At 36.4% G+C, this 20147-nt stretch overlaps 1 protein-coding gene across 2 annotated transcripts in view; it reads right to left on the reverse strand.

The window, feature by feature from the left end:
- The window catches only part of LOC149198137 (uncharacterized), a 220565-nt gene that overhangs the window by 155477 nt on the left and 44941 nt on the right, over positions 1 to 20147 (reverse strand). For both annotated transcript variants that reach the window (XM_089406116.1, XM_089406117.1), the window contains exon 2: positions 9890 to 9992. In XM_089406116.1, coding sequence (XP_089262242.1) covers positions 9890 to 9992 — 103 coding nt within the window. The remainder of the gene's footprint in view (positions 1 to 9889; positions 9993 to 20147) is intronic.

Consider the following 20147-nt stretch of genomic DNA (forward strand, 5'->3'; position numbering starts at 1 on the left):
CTGGAGCTTCTTATCACATGGCCAAAAACAAAGCCATGTTTTCTTTTTTAAATGATTGTAACACCAAAAATATATATGTTGGTGATGATAGATCTCTTAGTGTTGTAGGGACTGGAACTGTTCATCTAGACAATGGTCAGTTTAATGATGTATTATGTGTTCCAACCTTATCCTGCAACCTTCTATCTGTATATCAGATAACTCATTCAGGTGAAAGTAAAATCGTTGAATTTTCACCTCATGATGTTGTAATCAAGGACCTAAGAGATCCTAAAAAGATTTTAGCTACTGGCATTGCTGATGATTCTACAAGGTTGTATAAGTTTCACAACTTTGGGTCATCAAATCTTCCCTCGGTATTTGTTGCTCATAACGATGAAGTGAGCAAACTTTGGCATGAGTGATTTGGTCACTTAAACTATTGCTCCCTTCAGCATCTATGTAAAGAAAATATGGTGACAGGTCTTCCTATGGTATCTTGCAGAGATGGTGTTTGTTCCGGATGTGTACTCGGAAAACATCATCGGGACAGTTTTGAAAAACGTGCCTCTTGGCACGCCTCAGCCCCTTTACAGCTTGTGCATAGTGATTTATGTGGTCCACTTCCAGTTGTGTCATTCTCTGGCTGCAAGTATTTCTTAACTTTCATTGATGATTTCTCTAGACGCACTTGGGTATACTTCTTAAAACTCAAGAGTGAAGTATTTAACACATTTTTGGCCTTCAAGGCCTTTGTTGAAAAACAATCTGGACATCAAATTCTTAAGCTAAGATCTGATAATGGCGGAGAATATGTTAAAAACACATTCATCAACTTTTGCATTGAGAATGGAATTTAAATGCAACATACTGTTCCATATACTCCACAACAAAATGGTGTAGTTGAAAGGAAGAATCGCACCTTAAAGGAAATGGCTAATTGTATGCTACAATCTAAAGGACTTGGTCTTAGTTTTTGGGCAGAAGCAATTAACTGTGCAAATTACATAATAAACCGCACTCCTACTAAGGCTTTAAAGAATATCACTCCAGAAGAAGCATGAAGCTCAATCAAACCAGATGTAAGTCACTTTCGTGTTTTTGGAAGTGAAGCATGGGCCCATATTCCAGATGAAAAGCATAAAGCTTTAGAACCTAAGAGTGAAAAATGTACTTTTGTTGGATATTCTGAAGATGTCAAAGGCTATAGACTTATTCCATTTAAGTCCAAAAATGTTATCATTAGAAGAGATGTAAAATTTGATGAAAATATATCGGCCTGCGAGCCTAGTCCGGCGGATGTGCCACCTCTCCCTATCTCTTCTACTTTTGAAAACATTTCTTCTTCAGATGATGAAAGTGAGGATGAAAATCCTCCCCCACCATCTCAAGATCCTCCTTCAGCTCCTCAGCTTCCAAAATGGGTTCATGCTACTTGAGATGCAGCAGGTGATCTTGCCGGTGATCCTACAGATCAGCGACGTACACGTTCTCAGTTCGAGAGAGCCTCTTCTTTACTGGCTCAAGCTCCAGTAAATTATGATCCTGACACCTTTGCAGAAGCTTCAGGCCATCCAGATTGGGAAGCAGCTATGAATGAAGAATATCATTCATTACTGGCAAATGATACATGGGATCTTGTTCCTCTACCAAAGGGACGAAAACTTGTTAGATGCAAATGGGTTTACAGAACCAAGTATGGACCAGATGGGAAAGTTGATAAACATAAAGCTCGTCTTGTTGCTAAAGGTTTTTCACAGGTTGAAGGCATTGACTACACTGAAACCTTCTCCCCTGTTGCCAAAATAAACTCTATCCGCCTTGTTCTTTCCCTTGCTGCCTCGTTCAAATGGGAAGTCCATCAGATGGATGTTAAATCTGCCTTCTTGCATGGGGACTTGGATGAAGAAATCTATATGGAACAACCCATTGGCTTCATACAAACAGACTCCAGCCTTGTATGTCGACTTAAGAAATCCCTTTATGGTCTCAAGCAAGCTCCTCGGGCTTGGTATGCCAAAATGGATAGCTTTCTTTTAGAATCTGGCTTTTCTAGGTGTCATTCTGACAATACTGTCTACACCAAGAAAGTGGGCAACTCTCTTATCATCCTTGTTCTTTATGTTGATGATCTTATCCTTACTAGTAGTGATCCCAACCTTATAAACCATGTGAAGTCTAGCCTTAAAAGGAAATTTGAAATGACAGACTTAGGACACTTTACACTATTTTCTCGGTCTTCAAGTCTTGCAATCCAAGGAGGGTATTTCCCTTTCCCAGTCCAAGTATGCTTGTGATATTCTACGTCATTTTCACATGGAAGACTGTAAGCCAGCCCCTTCTCCCTTTCAGTCTGGAGTCAAACTTTCAGTCACTTGTACTTCTCCTGAAGTTGATGCTACCTTATACCGTCAACTTGTAGGAAAACTTTTGTATCTAACCCATACTTGTCCTGACCTTTCCTTTGTTGTTGGCCTTGTTGCTCGGTTTATGCAAAACCCACGTGCAAGTCATTGGAAAGCAGCTAAAAGAATACTTCGTTATGTTCGAGGTACAGTTCAGTTTGGGATTCATTACAGTGCCGAAGCAGCTCCTCTATTGGTTGGTTTCACTGATTCTGATTGGGTTGTTGACCCTGATGATCGGAAGTCTACTGTCGGTTATGTGTTCACTCTTGGTTCAGGACCTATTACATGGGCTTGCAAGAAACAGGGTGCCATTTCTCTTTCGTCAGCAGAAGCAGAGTATCGTGGTGCCGTAGAAGCTAGTAAGGAAGCCTTGTGGCTTCGTCAGATCCTATCAGAGTTTGGCTTTGAGCAGCAGCATCCGACTACACTTTGGTGTGATAATCAAAGTGCCATTCAACTATGCAAAGATCCAGTCCAACATCAGCGCAGCAAACACATTGAACTGCACATGCACTTCATCAGAAAGCTCATTCACGACCATGTTCTTGAAGTGCAATATTGTTCAACAGATGATCAAGTTGCAAACATCTTCACAAAGGCTCTCACAGAGGTGAAATTCACTAAACTTCGATTTATGGTTGGAGTTCAGGAAGTTGTCACTAAGGGGGGATAGGCTCTAGTGCCTCCTTCCTTCTCCTATTGTGTCATATTTGTAAATTCTTCAATCCTATCCCAAGTTGTTCTTTAAGGGGGGATGTTAGGATATTCCGACACATAGGAAATAGTTAAGTACAACTTGGTCTAGTATAGAGTTAGGTGTAGAGTTAGGTAAAGTGTGTTTCTTTACCGTTGTACATTTTGTAACTTACAATCCGACGGTCACGATATGTAGTGATCCGACAGTTCATTCTCTCCTCGGTATTACCGACACTTGATCCGTGGCTTGACACCTGATTGGTCCATGATTTCTATTTAAAGCGCATGGAGGGTCATTTGTAGGGTAATCCGTGCATGAGAGAAGCATATGTAAATTTTCATTCTTTTATTAATAAATTGCCTGAAGTGGCCGCGTTGGCTCAGGCCGTGGACTGTTTCCCTCTTTGAGGGTTTTAACCACGTCAAAATACTGGTGTATTGATCTGCGATCTGGTTGTGAGCGGTGTCCTTTGGTGTTCTGTCTGAGGAACTTACCCTGTAAATTCCTACATAAATTAAAAAAAGAAGAAGAAAATAAAAAATAAAAAAACAAAAAACAAAACGGATACAAAATCTCACACCAAGTATATTCAAAGCTTTTTACGTGGAGAAGCCCGTGGTTTTAAAAACAACCCATGGTAATTGCCCATGGTATTTAAAAAGTTAAAGGGAAAAAAAAAAGAAAAAACAAAAAACAAAAGGAATACGTTTTACTTTTTACGTGGAGAACATTTTAACGGAGGTTTTAAAAACAACCCATGGTAATAGCCCATGGTATTTTAAAAGTTAAAGAAACAAGAATACAAAAGCTCTTACGTGAAAGGTAAATATTACTTTTTACAGGAGGTTTTAAAAACAACCCATGGTAATAGCCCATGGTATTTTAAAAGTAAAAGATATTTTGATAACATTGGAGAAAAAAAAGTATGATCTAAATAATTTTAATCGTTTAAATCTAAAGATTGTGACCGTACCAAGAGTCACGTCTCATCCAAATTTTCCGAGAAAAAAATATTATTATAATTATAAAAAAGGATACTATATAAGCCTTATATAGTTACATATAAAAGGAAAAGTGGGTTTCAAAAAAGTATATATAAATTTTATATAATTATAATTTTATAATATATATAAATTATTATTATATAAATTTTTTATTAAAAGAGAGAACCAGAAAAAGAAGAAGAAGAGGAGAATATTTGAAAAATATATATAGGAGAAATAAGTGATATTTTATAATAAAAATAGCTCCAGTTGACATATTGTTTACGTAAAAACATCAAGGAAAAAATGGAGACTAGTAATGAAAGGTTTCCTGAAACCCGTAGTACATGTGTTCGCACACTATTTAACATCAAAGGATCACTCGCAGGAAGAGACATCATAATCTCTATCAGTCCTACTGAAAGAAGTAATTATGTTAGTCCTAAATGTGCTAATCAATTGGTGATTCCTGAATCAAATATAGTTGAAACAAATTTTTTTGGCAAACAATACGATATAAGCAATTTACACCTAAATATTGGAGATTATACTTTTACCTCACAATTCACCGTGCAAACCCTATCTTTTAACGATAGTGACATTGTTTTGGGATCACCATGGATGAAAACTCTAGGTTCCTTTATTATAAATACTAAGAAAAAGTTTTTAACATTTTCTTACAAGAAGAAGAAAATAACGCTCCAGGATGTTACACTGAAACCTAATTCAGTAACGCCAGAAGATATATCGGATATTTCAAAAGTAATTTCTCAAGAAGGTAAAAAAGTATTACAAAATATGCAAAATGAAATTGACAAAATCACTATTGACAAAAATGAAGAAGTTTCTAGACTTAAAAACCATAGTGAAAAATTGCTGACGCAAATTAAGATACTAAAGAAGGATAAGAAGTCATTAGAAAACCAGGTACAACAACTTATCAAGAAGGAAGCATCAAATGTAGGAATTCAAGTTGATGACAAAACAACACATACCGATTCAGTGAATGTCACAACTCAAGAAGAAGACAAGCAAGTTGAAGAAAAGACGCGCGTGGATGTTGCAATTCAAACAATGAACATCCCCAATGAATGTTTCATAACAAACTCAACATCTTCGCCAGAAGAAAATATAAAAATTGTCACATGCCCAGTAAGGAAAAATCAAACAAAAAAGGTTCCATATCGGCATCCGAATCATGAGAACAAACAAATCAACCATGCTACATATTTGAACAAGTCAGAAACGAAACAACAAACTGATGTTCCGGATAATAGTGATGTAATCTCAATCCAGTCTTATGCTAACAAGTCGTCACAAAATTCCAGTGATCAGAATGCTATACAGAAGATTAATCTGGGATGGTCTGATCCCTTCTCGGTGCGACAATTTTGTTTGTCACTAAGAAGATCATATCAACTTGTATCGACAAGGATGACTATTCCAAAACAGAAAGACTTTCAAAGCCGAAAAAGAGATCAAGCGTTTTTCATCGACAAGCTTTGAGGACAAAGCTTTTTGAGGAAGGAGGCAATGTAACGAATAAAATATATAAATAATATAAATATAATGTAAAAGATAATAATCATAAATAATAGTTAAGTTAAGCTAATAATTAGGTTGAAGAGGCATGTCTAATAGGACATGACTCTTCATGAAGAGACGCTTGCGTGATATATAAGCAAGCCTCTTGTTCTCATTGTAAATCATTATCATTATCATTCCTATTCATATTTAATATATAATATTTGTATCCTCATGGATATCTTTATATTCCTAGTTTTCTGGAATAATTAAATTATAGAAGGAACTTTGTTCGCTTCATTTTCCCTCGTTGTGAGTCTAATCTTGGTGTCTCTTGTCTCTTGTTTATTGCCTATCGTTCATTGTCTATTGTGATCTCTATTTACTTCTCTTGTTGAAGAATTATTGGTTGAAGTTTTTCATGTATAGCTACTTGTTGACTAAAGTATAAAAAAGGAACAAGTTGCATTAATACTAGTTATTAATTGTGAAAAACAATTCTAGTCATTACATCACTAGAATTTCAATAACAGGTTCATTCTTCTCGATCTTGAAGTGAAGGTTTGGATCAACATCACTTTTGGAGAAACCAAGTCTTGTTAGATAATTTTCAATTAGTGTATACCAGGCTCCCGGTGCTTGCTTAAGTCCATACAAGGCTTTCTTCAACCTGCAAATGTGGGACTCTCTACCATGTACCTCAAAACCTTGAGGTTGCTCTAAGTACACTTCTTCAATCACTCCACTAAGAAAAACAGTCTTTATATCCATTTGATGTAAATTTGTTATGAATAAAATATCAATAGAAATAATATAAATCATGTAAATAACAACAATAATGATTAATGATTAATTAACTAATAATTAGTAGTGAAGAGGCATGTCTCTAAAGACATGACCGTTTGTGAAGAGGTACCTGCCTAGGTATATAAGTAGGCCCTCACCCTCATTTGTAATCAACTCACTTGTATTCAATATTCTTATATATGTCTTGTTCTACAATTCTTATATATTCAATACCTGTCCTACAATGGATGTCTTTGTCTTCGAAGTATTCTGAAGATTATTGCAGGTTATGAACTTTGTTCGTTACATTGTTATCAGAGCATTCCTTTGAGTATACGAACTTTCTTTGTTACATTGGTATCAGAGTTGTTCGATCCTCTAGCCACTCAACCGCTGCATAGAGCCAGCCTGATCTGGCTCTTGGCCATCAACATTCTGTCAACCTTGTTGTCGTGCAATTGAAGCATTTCGCTTGAGTTTGGAGTTTTTCCATTTCTCAGTTTCTTTGTTCAGGCTTTTGGCCAATTATAAAATTTAACCCAAAAAAGAAGCAAATATATTATAGAAAAAAACTATTAGAAAAAAAAAAACAAAAACCAAAAAAAAAATTAACAAAGGGAAAAAAGGGTGTATATATATATATATATATATATATATATATATATATATATATATTTAAAAAGAACAAATCAAAAAAATTAATTAAAAAAAAGACAATATATATACATAAGGGACTTTGTATATATTAAAAAAATAAAAAACAAAATAAAAATCATTAATTAAAAAATAAAAATAAAAAATAAAAGGAAAAGACAAAAAATGACTTACCTGGCCCGTAAGCAGCCCTCTCGTCTATTGCCACTGATACCAAACAAAAGCCACGCCTTTTGCAGCCACCCAAATGCACAAACAAACAGTCGCACAACTCGCACAAAGACCGCCACCGCCACGGTAGCTGCCATCCTGCTGCAACCAAACACCCCTTGCTCCTCCCATTAGTTTGACTCTCGCCACCACTCCCATTATGCTAATGTTTGTGCAGCCACCATTCAGACAGTTGTCGCGATAACACTATACCCTCAGACCGTCGTTGTTTCCGCCATCTATTCCACGAACAAGCATTGCACCAATCAACCACCAATTCACTGGTATGTTGCAACAGCTTGATACAATTCGTTTTACTGCAGCCATACACAATTTGTACGCTGCACCTACTTCGTCTTCCATACTGCCGCTGGCTTTTCCATACGATTCGACCACCCCGTTAGCCCGCAGAATTGTGTAGTAAATCTACATTCTCATATTCGTTGGGCTTGCTCATACCTTGTTATTTTCGAAAGGGCACCAACCAGGTTGTCACTTTTCATTATTTAATTTTTTGATTGATTTGGTGGATCCTATCATTCTTGTAACAACGAAGATGACAACTCCGAGAATTTGTAAAAGACACGAACAATTTACAAGACAAGAAACAAATGACACACCTTGTCAATGATAAGCTTTGAAGACAAAGCTTTTTCGAAGAGGAAGGTAATGTTATGAATAAAATATATATAGAAATAATACAACTAATGCAAATAACAATAATAATGATTAATAATTAATTAATTAATAATTAAAAATGAAGAGGCATGTCTCTAAAGACATAATCATTTGTGAAGAGATACTTGCCTAGGTATATAAGCACACCCTCACCCTCATTTGTAATCATCTCACTTGTATTCAATATTCTTATATATAACTACTTGTCCTATAATGGATGTCTTTGTCTTCGAAGTATTCTGAAGATTATTGCAAGTTACAAATTTTGTTTGTTATATTGGTATCAGAGTGTGAACAAACTTTGTTCGTTACATTGGTATTATAGCGTGAACGACCATTGTTCATTACAAAATTCCAGCCCATAAATAAAGCAATAATGGGTCTAATAGTAGTGTACCTGGTAACCGGAGCAAAAGTCTCATCATAGTCTTCTCCCTCTTTTTGGGAGAAGCCTCTAGCCACAAATCTCACCTTGTATTTGTTGAATGGTGTTGTCATTGATACCAATGTAGGTCTTTGAATGCTCCTAACATTCGTCGTAGATTGCAACAGTTGGAATTTCTTTTCATATTTATGTAGCAAGGCTCTTAATATTACCTTTTATATTTATGTAGCAATGCATTTATTTGATGTTGTGGATGATTTAGATGTTAAAAAAAATGTGTTTTTCTCTAATTTTGCTGATGTCTGCTAATTTTTACTGATTTTTTCCCAATTTTATGATTTTTCTCTTTTCCGAACTTGCTGATTTTATCCTGATGCCGATGTTTGCAACATTGGTTTTAGAGGAAAATTCTACCAATAGATTTCAAGCAATTCCTTTTTTTGGCAGTTTAGTGGCTGTCAAAACACTGTTTTATGTTGCTGTTCACGGTGTCTTAAGTGTGCAGATTTGCAAGGACAACGTGAAAGAAACCAAGGACACCCCCTTGTGACTGGCATGCACCAGTCCAAAAGGAGAGAAGGATCAGTAGTGACCAGTGAAGGCAGATTTCTAATTTTCTTCTGAAGTTTGCATGCTGAATTTTATCACTTGAATTAATTTTGTATGATTGTCAGGGTGTAGATTCAGGCACAAACACTTGGTAATGTCACATCCAACTCATAAAAGCGGGCTGGTTATTATTGGTAACAGTTTGAGTTTGATACCTTTGCCTACAGGTATAGATGGGGCAATTTGCAAAATTTATATCTGGATATGGTTTCTGTCTTTTGAAGCAAAAAGAGAAGATTCTTTATAAACTGACAATGGATAGGTAGTTGCCCATGATTTCGAGGGTATTCTATATTTCTACCTGCAACATTGTAAAGTGATCAGAACTCTCCCACCTTGATGACAGCATGAACAAATAAAAATTATCATTAGCAGTTGCCTTCCATTGTCTACAAAAATTAATTCAAAAACTGGATCTCTCCAATTCTAAAGTGCTATGGAAGCTTTAGACTTTTGCGTGAAATTTTGGGACTCCCAGCTTGTATATAACAGGATCCTTTGATAATAGTGCTTCTTGGTAGTATCTTCATCCCTTTCGAAAGATACCTTTTTTTGTCTCAAATAAAACCACAAAAATAACATTCATAAAAACTGGCACACAAAAAGCAGGTGTCACCTGTAAAAAATTGAACTTTAAATGTGCAACTCCATTTTTTTCCTGACTCAACTACATAATCGGCAGAGAGCACTACAAGTGTGAGCAATTTTTTGCCATTGAATAAAAGCTTTTAATATACCTTACAGATTGCAAAGCTACCAACAGATGCCTGGTTTACACTTAGCCAACAATGAGAGCATATAAAATAGAAAGAAATCAATTTACCCTATGCAATATGTAAGTAAAATGGACGAGTCATTTAACTGCTAACGCAAACAATATTCCATGCTAGTCAATATAGTGGTAAATAATTACAGACACAAGGTTTTTAAACAATTTACAACAATCCAGTTATCTTTGAATTAAAAGGAACAGTACCTTCTTTCTCATTTTTACTGGTATCTGAAATTACTTCAGCCTTGCATATGAGCTCTTCACCCGTCGGGAGAATGATAGACACCCTGTCTTCTTGTTGATAACTCTGAAAATGCAAGTCATCGCTGGTCTTATCCATAGTACATACAGAAGGAGAATAACAAAACATAACATTGCAAACTTACAACTAAAAAACTATAATCTAAAGTAATTATTGCAACATCTGATATCCTATGGTTTTATTCCACACAAACATATACAAAAGTTGGTTTTGTTGTACAGTTCCTAAAATTACCTACTTTTCTTAACGTGCTATAGAAGAGGACAAACCGCAAGATGAATTGATGCTAAATGGGTTTGGTACCCCTTTTGGTTTGCCGCTTGTAAATATTCTCTGTAAATATAAGATATATTTTTCGAACAAAAAAGAAAGATGAATTCATATTCCAACCCTAATCAACGCAGACACTTTAAAAACATAACGGAAATGGCATGCTTTTTATAAAGCTTTTGAAAGATTGCTGATATACCTAAATGTCTTACAAATCATAAATACCTTATAAATGACCTAGTCAATCCTTACAGATCCAATATAACGCCTCCAGAAAATACCCAGATATATTAATGACTGATCTAAACCTTCAAAATACTTGTAACAAATATGTATTTACTATTATAATTTTCATACAGAGTATATTAGAGGTTTCATAACTTCTTATGGACTTAGTAAATTTTGCAAGGATTCATTACAACATTGCCCTTTATTAGTGGAGAGTGAGTCAAACACCCGTAAAACCAATAATGCACACCCTTCTTTTCAGTCTGGTCCAGACATTTTCATTGCAGAGAATGACTGTTATACCCTTTGATAGGCTATACAATCATGCACTAGTAGGATACTTTCTAGCTCAAGCCAGCGGCACTTCAAGGCTTTTATTCACAATTGGATAAAAGAAAGTTGAGATCGTCATCAATGTTAGAAGCCTTACCAAAAAAAATTCATAGTCCAACTTGTGAATATACATATTCTGCAAAGGTCATCAACTAAGGAAAATTGTGTGAGAAGGATCTGGTAGACTTCCTTGGTCTCATCCTGTCTATTTGGATATTGTTTAGGCTGTTTAGTTACTCCCCTAAGAATCTCATTTATTTCAAGCCTCACAAGCATTACGCCTAAATAACCACCAAGAGAGGTCACATATATTATGTTCTGAAAAAGGAGGTTCTCATCCAAAAGGTGACGTGCTGTCTCCCAAACCTGAGCTTCAATTATATTCAAGTCCAAGAACAAAGTGACCCTAGGGCAACTTGGGAACACTGCCCACTGTCACTACAGCAGCTATTCCTCTCTCTTTTGACTGGTTCTTTTCCAGCACAAGGGGGAAATCCTTTAATTGCAGATCTATCATCTGACAAATCAAATTAGTGAAATTGATTTTTTTAATATAAATGGTGGAATTCAGAGGGGCAGGTTTCTTATCCTTTGGTCAATGGAATCAAAGAAGCAAACCCTACCAGCAAGGCAGCATATTAAAGCTACTAAAAAACCCTACCAGCAATATCAATCTGACTTATATGCCTAATAGAATGAAATGTTCATGAATGATACAATTGCATATCCAACTCAGCATTAACAGCAATACCCTGTAATCATAGATGAAAAGATAACTGAAAAGTCTTCTTTAATAGAATAAACAACCAGCATAAACCTTGATTTCGAAATCTGATTACAACAATCAGTTTTAAGAGGACCAAATTGATCTCACCTTAACCTCTTTGTAATGTCCCTGATTTTGTAAGTACGGAAGTTACTAAGGCCTTTGCCCAATTTTTGATGATATTGATAAAAAGGGGCAAATATTATTTTATTAGAAAAAAGATGACAAATATTATTTTATTAGAGAATGGCAGCAAATATTATTTTATTGGAAAAATGTAGCAAATATTATTTTATTAGAAAGAGCAGCAAAAAGTCACTTAGTTGAAAGTGGCCCCCACCACTATAATAATATTAAAAAGGAGTCTAGAAGTTTGGGGAGAACTAATTGACATCTTATAAAAGGAGGTTGGGGATCATTTGCTATTCATTCTATCCTAGCATTTCTCATTGCCATTGAAGAAGCTCAAACAAGTTTCATGTTGAAAATGTAACTAGTGTCGGTCTTCATAATGTAACTCAAATGTACAATTTATGTATTTATTATATTCATTATTATTATTTTTATCTCTAGTCTAAGAACATTCTTCATACTTTTTAGGTTCATTGAAAAAGAGAATTTATTATGAGTCAAAGAAATGTATGCGTCAAAAGTCCTATTTGGACTCCTTGTAAGAAAAAAGAAAATTATTTTATCTTGAGTCAAAAGGGTCAAAAAGTCAATTTGTCATCCACAAGACCAAGTCGGCCTTGCCTGAACAAGTCGGCCTACAAGAGGCATCTAATTAACCTCCTGGATAGCTATAAATAGAAGACACTTCGACCTCATTCATCCACTCATCTCACACATTGGTTTCTATGCCAACTAGAAGAAAGATAGTGAAGTCAAAGGAGAGAGAAGAAAAGTCAAAGGAGAGAAATTCAAGTGTTTTTTAGCTTGTTTCTATTCACATGTGTGAAGGTACTGGGGAAACTCTACGGAATTACAGGTCCAAAATTGCGGGCCCGAAATTTTTTGTTTTAACCAGATTTGATAAGGTTTGACCAGTGTTGACTTTCATTGACTTTGACTTTGTTGGAGTAAATTTGAATGAGGGTTGACTTGGGTCTTTGTGGCAGTCTTGGTTTTGGTCTTATGTCTTGGATATCTAACTTTGATTTGATTCTATAAGAAGAGGATTTTTGGGGTTTTCCCCCTTGTAGGGTTTTGCCCTAGCTTGGAGCCTAATTTCTAGTGTTCTTTGTCTCTTTGTTATCTTTATGTTTCTGATAATTGCTTGATGAAAAGAACATAATATTAAGAAGAAGCCAACAAATATTCACAAGTAATTATCAAGTTAAGAGAAATGATCATTATCTACTTGCTTTTGGTTTCTCAAATTGGTATCAGAGCTAAGGTGAAGGAAGGAAGCTTAAAGATCACATCTTCTTGGCGCTCTTGCTTGAAGACGTTCTTGAAGCAATTATCTTCTCTCTCCCTCTCCAATGGCAAGATACATGAAGGTCTCAAGACTCTCAAGAATCTCCTTGAATCTATTAAAGGATGCATCATCAAGTTCATCTCCAAGCTATCTAAAGAAGTCATGGATGGAAGTCTTTATTCTGCTCTTATAGGCTCATTTGAAGATGATAATACATGGATAATCGATAGTGGAGCATATTACAGGGGAACATGGTCAACTCAACACTCAATTGAACTTGGAGACAAGAATAGCTACTCAATCAAAGGGATTGGATCTACCTCCTTGGAGCTAGAATCCAGTGGGAATATTCATCTCAACAATATCCTCTATGTTCCCGGTTTGAAAAAGAATTTACTTTCTATTTCTTCCTTAGAAGATAAAGGTGATAGGGTGGCATTCGTTGATGGCAAATTTATTGTTTGGGCAAAGGGATCTAGCATTGAAAATGCAAGGACAATTGGGATTCGTGAGGGGAGGTTGGATAGACTTCTAACCCCTCCTCCAGCTCTAATACATTTAGAAATCAACCCTTGTGAATTATGGCATACAAGGTATGGTCATCTCCATTACAAGATATTGCCATCATTAAATCAAATGGTTACTGGTATACCCCAATTAAAAGAAGAGCATGAAGGAGTCTGTAAGGGATGTGCCCTTGGTAAGAATGTAAAGAAACCATTTACTAGCAAGTGATACAAGATCCAAGGAAATTTTGGACCTCATACACTCTGATGTTTGTGGACCCATGTCAAAGAAGTCACTTGGTGGTCATCAATATTATGTAACATTTATTGATGATCATTCCAGAAAGACTTGGATATACCTCTTGAAGTCTAAAGACGCAGTATTCGAGAAATTCTAGGAGTTCAAGGTAGAAGTGGAAAATATGACAGAAAAGAAGATCAAAACCCTAAGATCAAATAATGGTGGAGAATATACCTCTAAAGAACTTGTGGCCTTTTGCAAAGAAGCAGGAATTAAGAGGGAGCTAATAGTCCCCTACAATCCTCAACAGAATGGTGTGGCTGAAAGGAAGAACCGATCCATTGAAGAATGTGTAAGAGCCATGCTACATGACCAAGACCTTCCCAAGTTCTTATGGGGAGAAGCTTTTGTGACAACAGTCTACATACAAAATAGAAGTCCTCACAAAATTCTTGATGACATGACCCCAGAAGAAGCATTTACAGGAAAGAAGCCGAATGTTGATCACCTCAAAATTTTTGGATGTCCTGTTTACATTCACATTCCCAAGGACAAAAGGAAGAAGTTGGACCCAACAGGTATGAAAGGTATCTTTGTTGGATATAGCACCTCATCCAAAGCATATAGAGTCTACATCAAGGAAGAACGTTGTATTGAAGTAAGCAGAGATGTTACCTTCGATGAAAGCATTGCATACAAGAAGTCCAAGGATATCCCTATTGACTCTGATGAAGAAGAAGAACCTATCTTTACCAATGAAGAGAATTCAAGGCAAGACAATCCTCCAGAACCTATAACTAATCATCATGAAGAACCAAAAGGACCAAGTGAACCCATACAGCCAGTCATCATTCTAGAAACTTGAAAAAGACCAGCTTGGTTAAGATAAACTCTACAAGAAGCCAAAGGACATGCACCAACAAAAGGAACATTCAAAGAAAGAAAGAAACCCAAGAGATATTCAGGTTATGTAGCTTACATGACCAAACTTATTGAAGCAAAACCTACCACTTATGAAAAGGCAGCCAAACATCAAGTATGGAAGAATGCAATGTTAGAAGAATACCAATCTATAATGAAGAATGATGTTTGGGAAATTGTTCCTAGACCTAAAGACAAATCAGTTGTGACTTCCAAGTGGGTGTACAAAATCAAGCATGTAGTTGATGGAAGTATTGACAAATATAAGGCAAGATTTGTGGCAAGAGGATTCTCTCAACAAGAAGGAATTGATTACGAAGAAACTTTTGCTCCAACAGCTAGATACACAACCATTAGATCACTCATTTCTATTACAACTACTATGCGATGGAACATTCATCAAATGGACGTAAAGACAACCTTTCTGAAATGGACAATTGATGAAGAAGTCTACATTAAGCAACCCCAAGGATTCGAAGTACATGGAAAGGAAACACATATTTCCAGGTTGAAGAAGGCTCTATATGGCTTGAAAGAAGCCCCTAGAGCATGGTATGCCAGAATGGATGCCTATTTACTAAGAATTGGCTTTGTCAAAAGTTCAGCAGATCCTAATCTCAATTCTCTACATCAAGGTGGTAAAGAATGAACTTGTGATTATACTACTCTATGTGGATGACCTACTAATAATAGGTGTGGAGCATCGTATTCGTGAATGCAAGAAGCAACTATCAGCTGAATTTGATATGAAATATCTTGGGCTAATGCACTACTACTTGGGACTCGAAGTGTGGCAGGAACCTAGAGAGATTTATCTCAATCAAGGAAAATATGTAATCAAGATTTTGTGGAAATTTGGTATAATGGATAGTAAACCTATGACAACTCTGATGATCACTAATTTGAAGTTAAGGAATTCATATTCAAGTTACATTAATCCTACATCCTACTGACAGTTGATTGGTTCCTTAATATATCTTATGAACACCCGACCAAATATATGTTTTGCAGTAGACACTCTTAGCCAATTTCAGATGGAGCCAAGGCATGATCATTGGATAGCAACCAACACATTTTGAGATATCTTCGTGGGACTATACATCATTGCCTGAGATACGTTAGAGGTAATGAGATTCAGTTATTGGGCTACACAAATTCAGATTGGGCAAGTAGTGATGCAGATGGAAAAAGTACTATTCGTGGATGTTTCTGTTTGGGATCCTCTATGGTTTCATGGATGAGCAGGAAATAAGAATAAGTTGCATTGAGTAGTGTTGAAGTCGAACAACAAATTGTACAAGAGTAGGAAAGATCATTGAGCAACTAAGTTGCAAGAAATGCCTATTTGGCCATGTCCCAATACCCAAAATGTGTAGAAACACCAAAACAAGTATGAAACGCCTTGGAAAAGTTGTTACCCATACCATACAAAGTTTGCAAATCTAGAAAGGTTGTACAGTATGTACGACAACATTTCCAAGGCATTTTGATCATTTCCAATGATGTTTCAGATGCTTTTTTGGAGGTTTCTAAGCTCACCCAAGTGCCCATGAGGGATGTGGGAACTATTATAGCAAAAATATAGCACCTAATGCAAAACCTCACTAGGTGATCTAAACAATGTGCAACACATGGGAGTGTTGCCATTGTCACATAAGCAACTACTCCCCTCTCTTTAGTAAAGGACATAATCCAATGCAAGGGAAACTTCCTTAGCAGGGCTTTGGGATCAAGTAACCCAAGGATTTTAAGCTAAATGCCCCCCTCAGGAACCTACAACAAAAAACCACCAGATAAAGATATGAAAAACTAGGGTTTGTAGTGGATGATAGATTAAATTCAAGATTTGGGTTCAAGGGATCTATGGGTCAATCTAAAGGTTAGGGTTAACCTAAGGAGTCTCAAATTTATTACCAGAACACACCAAATCAAGAAAAACTCAAGGCTGCTACAAACTAGGGTTTTAGGCTAAGTTGCAGGAAACGTGGCCCTAGGGGGCGTTTCGCCAGGGGAAACGAAACGAAACGCGTTTCCCCGTACCGTACGGCCTGGAAACGCATTTCCGGCCATACGGCCACGTTTTCGTTTCGGGAAACGTGGCCGTATGGCCGGAAACGCGTTTCCAGGCCGTACGGGCCACGTTTCCCCCAAAAAACATTTGTTTTTTAATTTTTTTTTTCTAATGTAGATCTCTTACATTTGTTTGCCCTAGTGTTGATATGCAGTTCATGGTAATGTTAAATTATTAAAGTAAAAGTGATATTCTCCTTTATTTTTCATTTTCATCCTTTTACTTAAATTTTTAACATTACCATGAAATGACTCAGGATGTTTGAGAGTGGTTTCGCCGTCATTGGATTTCATATGGAGAAAGTAGAATTTTAGATCTTACTCAAAATCCAGCAGACTTATCTGTTTTTCAGGATTTCAGGATTGGGGGGATTTCAATGTTTCCATTGGATTTTATCATGTACTAGGGTATGGAACTTGTATTTAATCGAGAGAACAAAGCCCTCTATGCAGGGGAGACTCCCAATAATCAAGAGAATGTAGGGTACTAGGGTATGAAACTTGTATTTAATCAAGACTCCCAATCAACCACGAGACAAAAAATTAGAAATTTCTCGTGGCTGATTTTGGATATTTCTATTTTCATTATGTGATTATTCATGAGTAAATGTGATGTAAATTTAGATACTTATAGTCTATGCATTGACAATTGACAATTTTATCATAATGTAATAAATTAGAATGTATCATAAATGCTTTATGATTGCACATATTTCTTAAATTCCTTATATATATATATATATATATATATATATATATATATATATATATATATATATATATATATATATATATATCGCGTTTCCCCGTTTCCAAAATTTGGGGAGGTCGCGTTTCGTATCGCTTCCCGTTTCGGAAACTCGTACCCGTTTCCCCGTTTCGTGCAACCTTGGTTTTAGGCTAGTAAGTTGCAGCAAAATAATGGTTTATCACAACAAATTTAGCCATTAAAATTGTGTAGAATTTATGTGAAACGAAAACTAAATTTGAGAGTAAACTAAGGACAAAATTACAACAAATTTTGATGGTTAACAAAGTCTACCAGCATAGATCCATCTTAACTCCAGCTCTATCAAACGTCGAGAGGGATTTAATCTCTCACGGTTCAAACCTCTTTTTTGAGTGCAAAACTTGAGGAAAGGTTTGCACCTCAAGAGATTTGATCCCTCTCAGTGCTTGATAGATCTCGAGTTAAGATGGATCTACGCTGGTTTAAAGTATATGTATATATATATGACATAAGAATACCATTGGAAAACCCATGGGTTGTCAAAACCTAGAGCTTAATAACCGGCAATGGTAAATTGACTCTATGACCTCAATTTTACTTGAACTACCGTAACAATATTTATAAGCATTAGTTAAAAAAAATTGTGAATTTAAGTTTGTATTCCCTCATAATTTCAAAACATCAAAGTACATATGTCATCTGCCTAGGTTTTTCTAAGTGCATTGAAGGCAGCCTCAATCTACCACTAGGTAAACCAGATATATTGACCCCCTTCTAAGTAAATAGTCATACCAATACAAAAATAACTATTGAAAGTCAGTCCGCCTATCAACGAAAGCACTGAAAAGAAAAATATCATTGGAGTACATAGTAGAAACTTAGGGGTTCGAGAAAGTCACTGGTGCAGGATCTTTGGCATTGGAACCTAGAGCTAGAAGTTTAACCTCGCACTGTCGGTGGCTCTCCAAGTGAGCTAGCCAGGCATCCGAACTTTCCAGGCATGAACATTGGAATCTTTGGGCACACTTGATGTCAATCACAGCAGAAAAAAAATGTCATACTGCTCCTCTTGCTTCTCCTTCAACACTATGCCAAGGAGAGTTTGAAGTTGCCAATGAAGAGTGATAGAATTAAGATATTATTTCTGTCTTCCCTTGGTATGACCAAGGTCAGGAACCTAGTGGGAAACAACTTCAATAATGTCTAAATCAAAAAGACGAGACGCTCATCAACAGCGAGAGACTCAAGGTGTCAGATCTCAGCTCATATATCAAGTGAAACAACAAAGCGGTAAATATTTGTAGCCTCTTGTGCCTGTGCTTGGTCACGGGTTCTAACTTGCAAACCATGGCCATCCTCTCCTCCATGGCCTCCCCTCCCTCCTCGATAGTTGCACATGCACTGTCGAGGTTGGGAACTCATAGTAGAATGATACCAAGAATACAAGTTGACAACAGGAAAACTAGTGGGAAAGAAACAAAATTTGAGTTTAACCAGAAGGTCATGAAGGGGAGGACTAAAAGAGGATTTGTGGATAGAGTGAAGGCGTTGAGTTATGCCAGGAGGTAGGAGAAAGATTTCAAAACAACACTTCAAAACATTAATAGCATGCCACACTTTTCGAAACCAAATTCAACAGCAACAAACCACCTAGTAGAATAAACACCAACAATTAAACTTTCATATGAAAAAGAAACAGAGATAGTGGTCACACAGAGTACAACCATAAGTGTTGCTTGCTAAGGCCCAGGATTTGAGAGGTGGCGAACAACTAAAGACACCACTATAACAGTGAGAAGAGGAAACAAGTCCCAAAAATGCCATCAACAAGCAAAGGTCCAACCATGCTCTTGAAACCCCTACTCCACTTGCACCATAAAGTCTCGGCCACTGGAAAAACAATCTCACGAATGCTTATTATATAGAACATCACCATTGTAACGCAACAGCCTGTAACAGACTGGACCAAGACTAGCAATGTTGGAGGAAGAGCCTCGGGAAAAGCAGGATAATAATTGCTCAGCAAAACCTCGACGCAGTAAGTCTCTAAATGAAGAGGCGCCTGCATCAGAGAGGTTATTACCTCACCACAGTTAAAACTCTTCCGCGACAGTATGGTAGCAAAAGACAGGCCAAAAATGGGAGTTTCCATATTCATCTGCGCGAAGAACATAACTCACATGTGTTTGCATGTGGGAGCAGGCCATGCCACCCCCCTCTTAAATGTTGCATGATGCGGTGGGGGGTTAGGCTCGCCCCAAACGTCCTGCCGTCCCAAGGTTACTTGGGAGCGGGAGAAAAAATGGGGAGCAGGAGCAGGAGAGACATTTTCAGAAGCTCCCAGTTTGGGAGCGATTCCGGGAGCGATTTTTATATAATATATATATAACAACAATCATCTAGAAGTTATAATCTTCATCAACCACGTCCATCTTAAAGTTATAATGATTCATCAATATTAAAGTTTCAAGCTTTCAAAATTCAATATATAACATTTATCATAATTGATCACCAAAGTTGTACTTGTAAGCTAAGTGTAACCATTACAACAACGAATATCTAACATGAAATGAAACAACTTTCAACTTTCACGAAGCATCATATTCATAATTCATTACCAATGAGTTATAATTTCCAACTTCAAACTTCAAACTTAAATTGTCATATATTGATAATTGTTTACAAAAAATATCATAATAAATATGAAAGAGTCAA

The sequence above is a fragment of the Pinus tabuliformis genome, chromosome 2_2, assembly GCF_031772625.1.
Source record: "Pinus tabuliformis cultivar Carrire ecotype Pingquan chromosome 2_2, CPIR1, whole genome shotgun sequence".
In the NCBI taxonomy this organism is placed as follows: Eukaryota; Viridiplantae; Streptophyta; class Pinopsida; order Pinales; family Pinaceae; genus Pinus; species Pinus tabuliformis.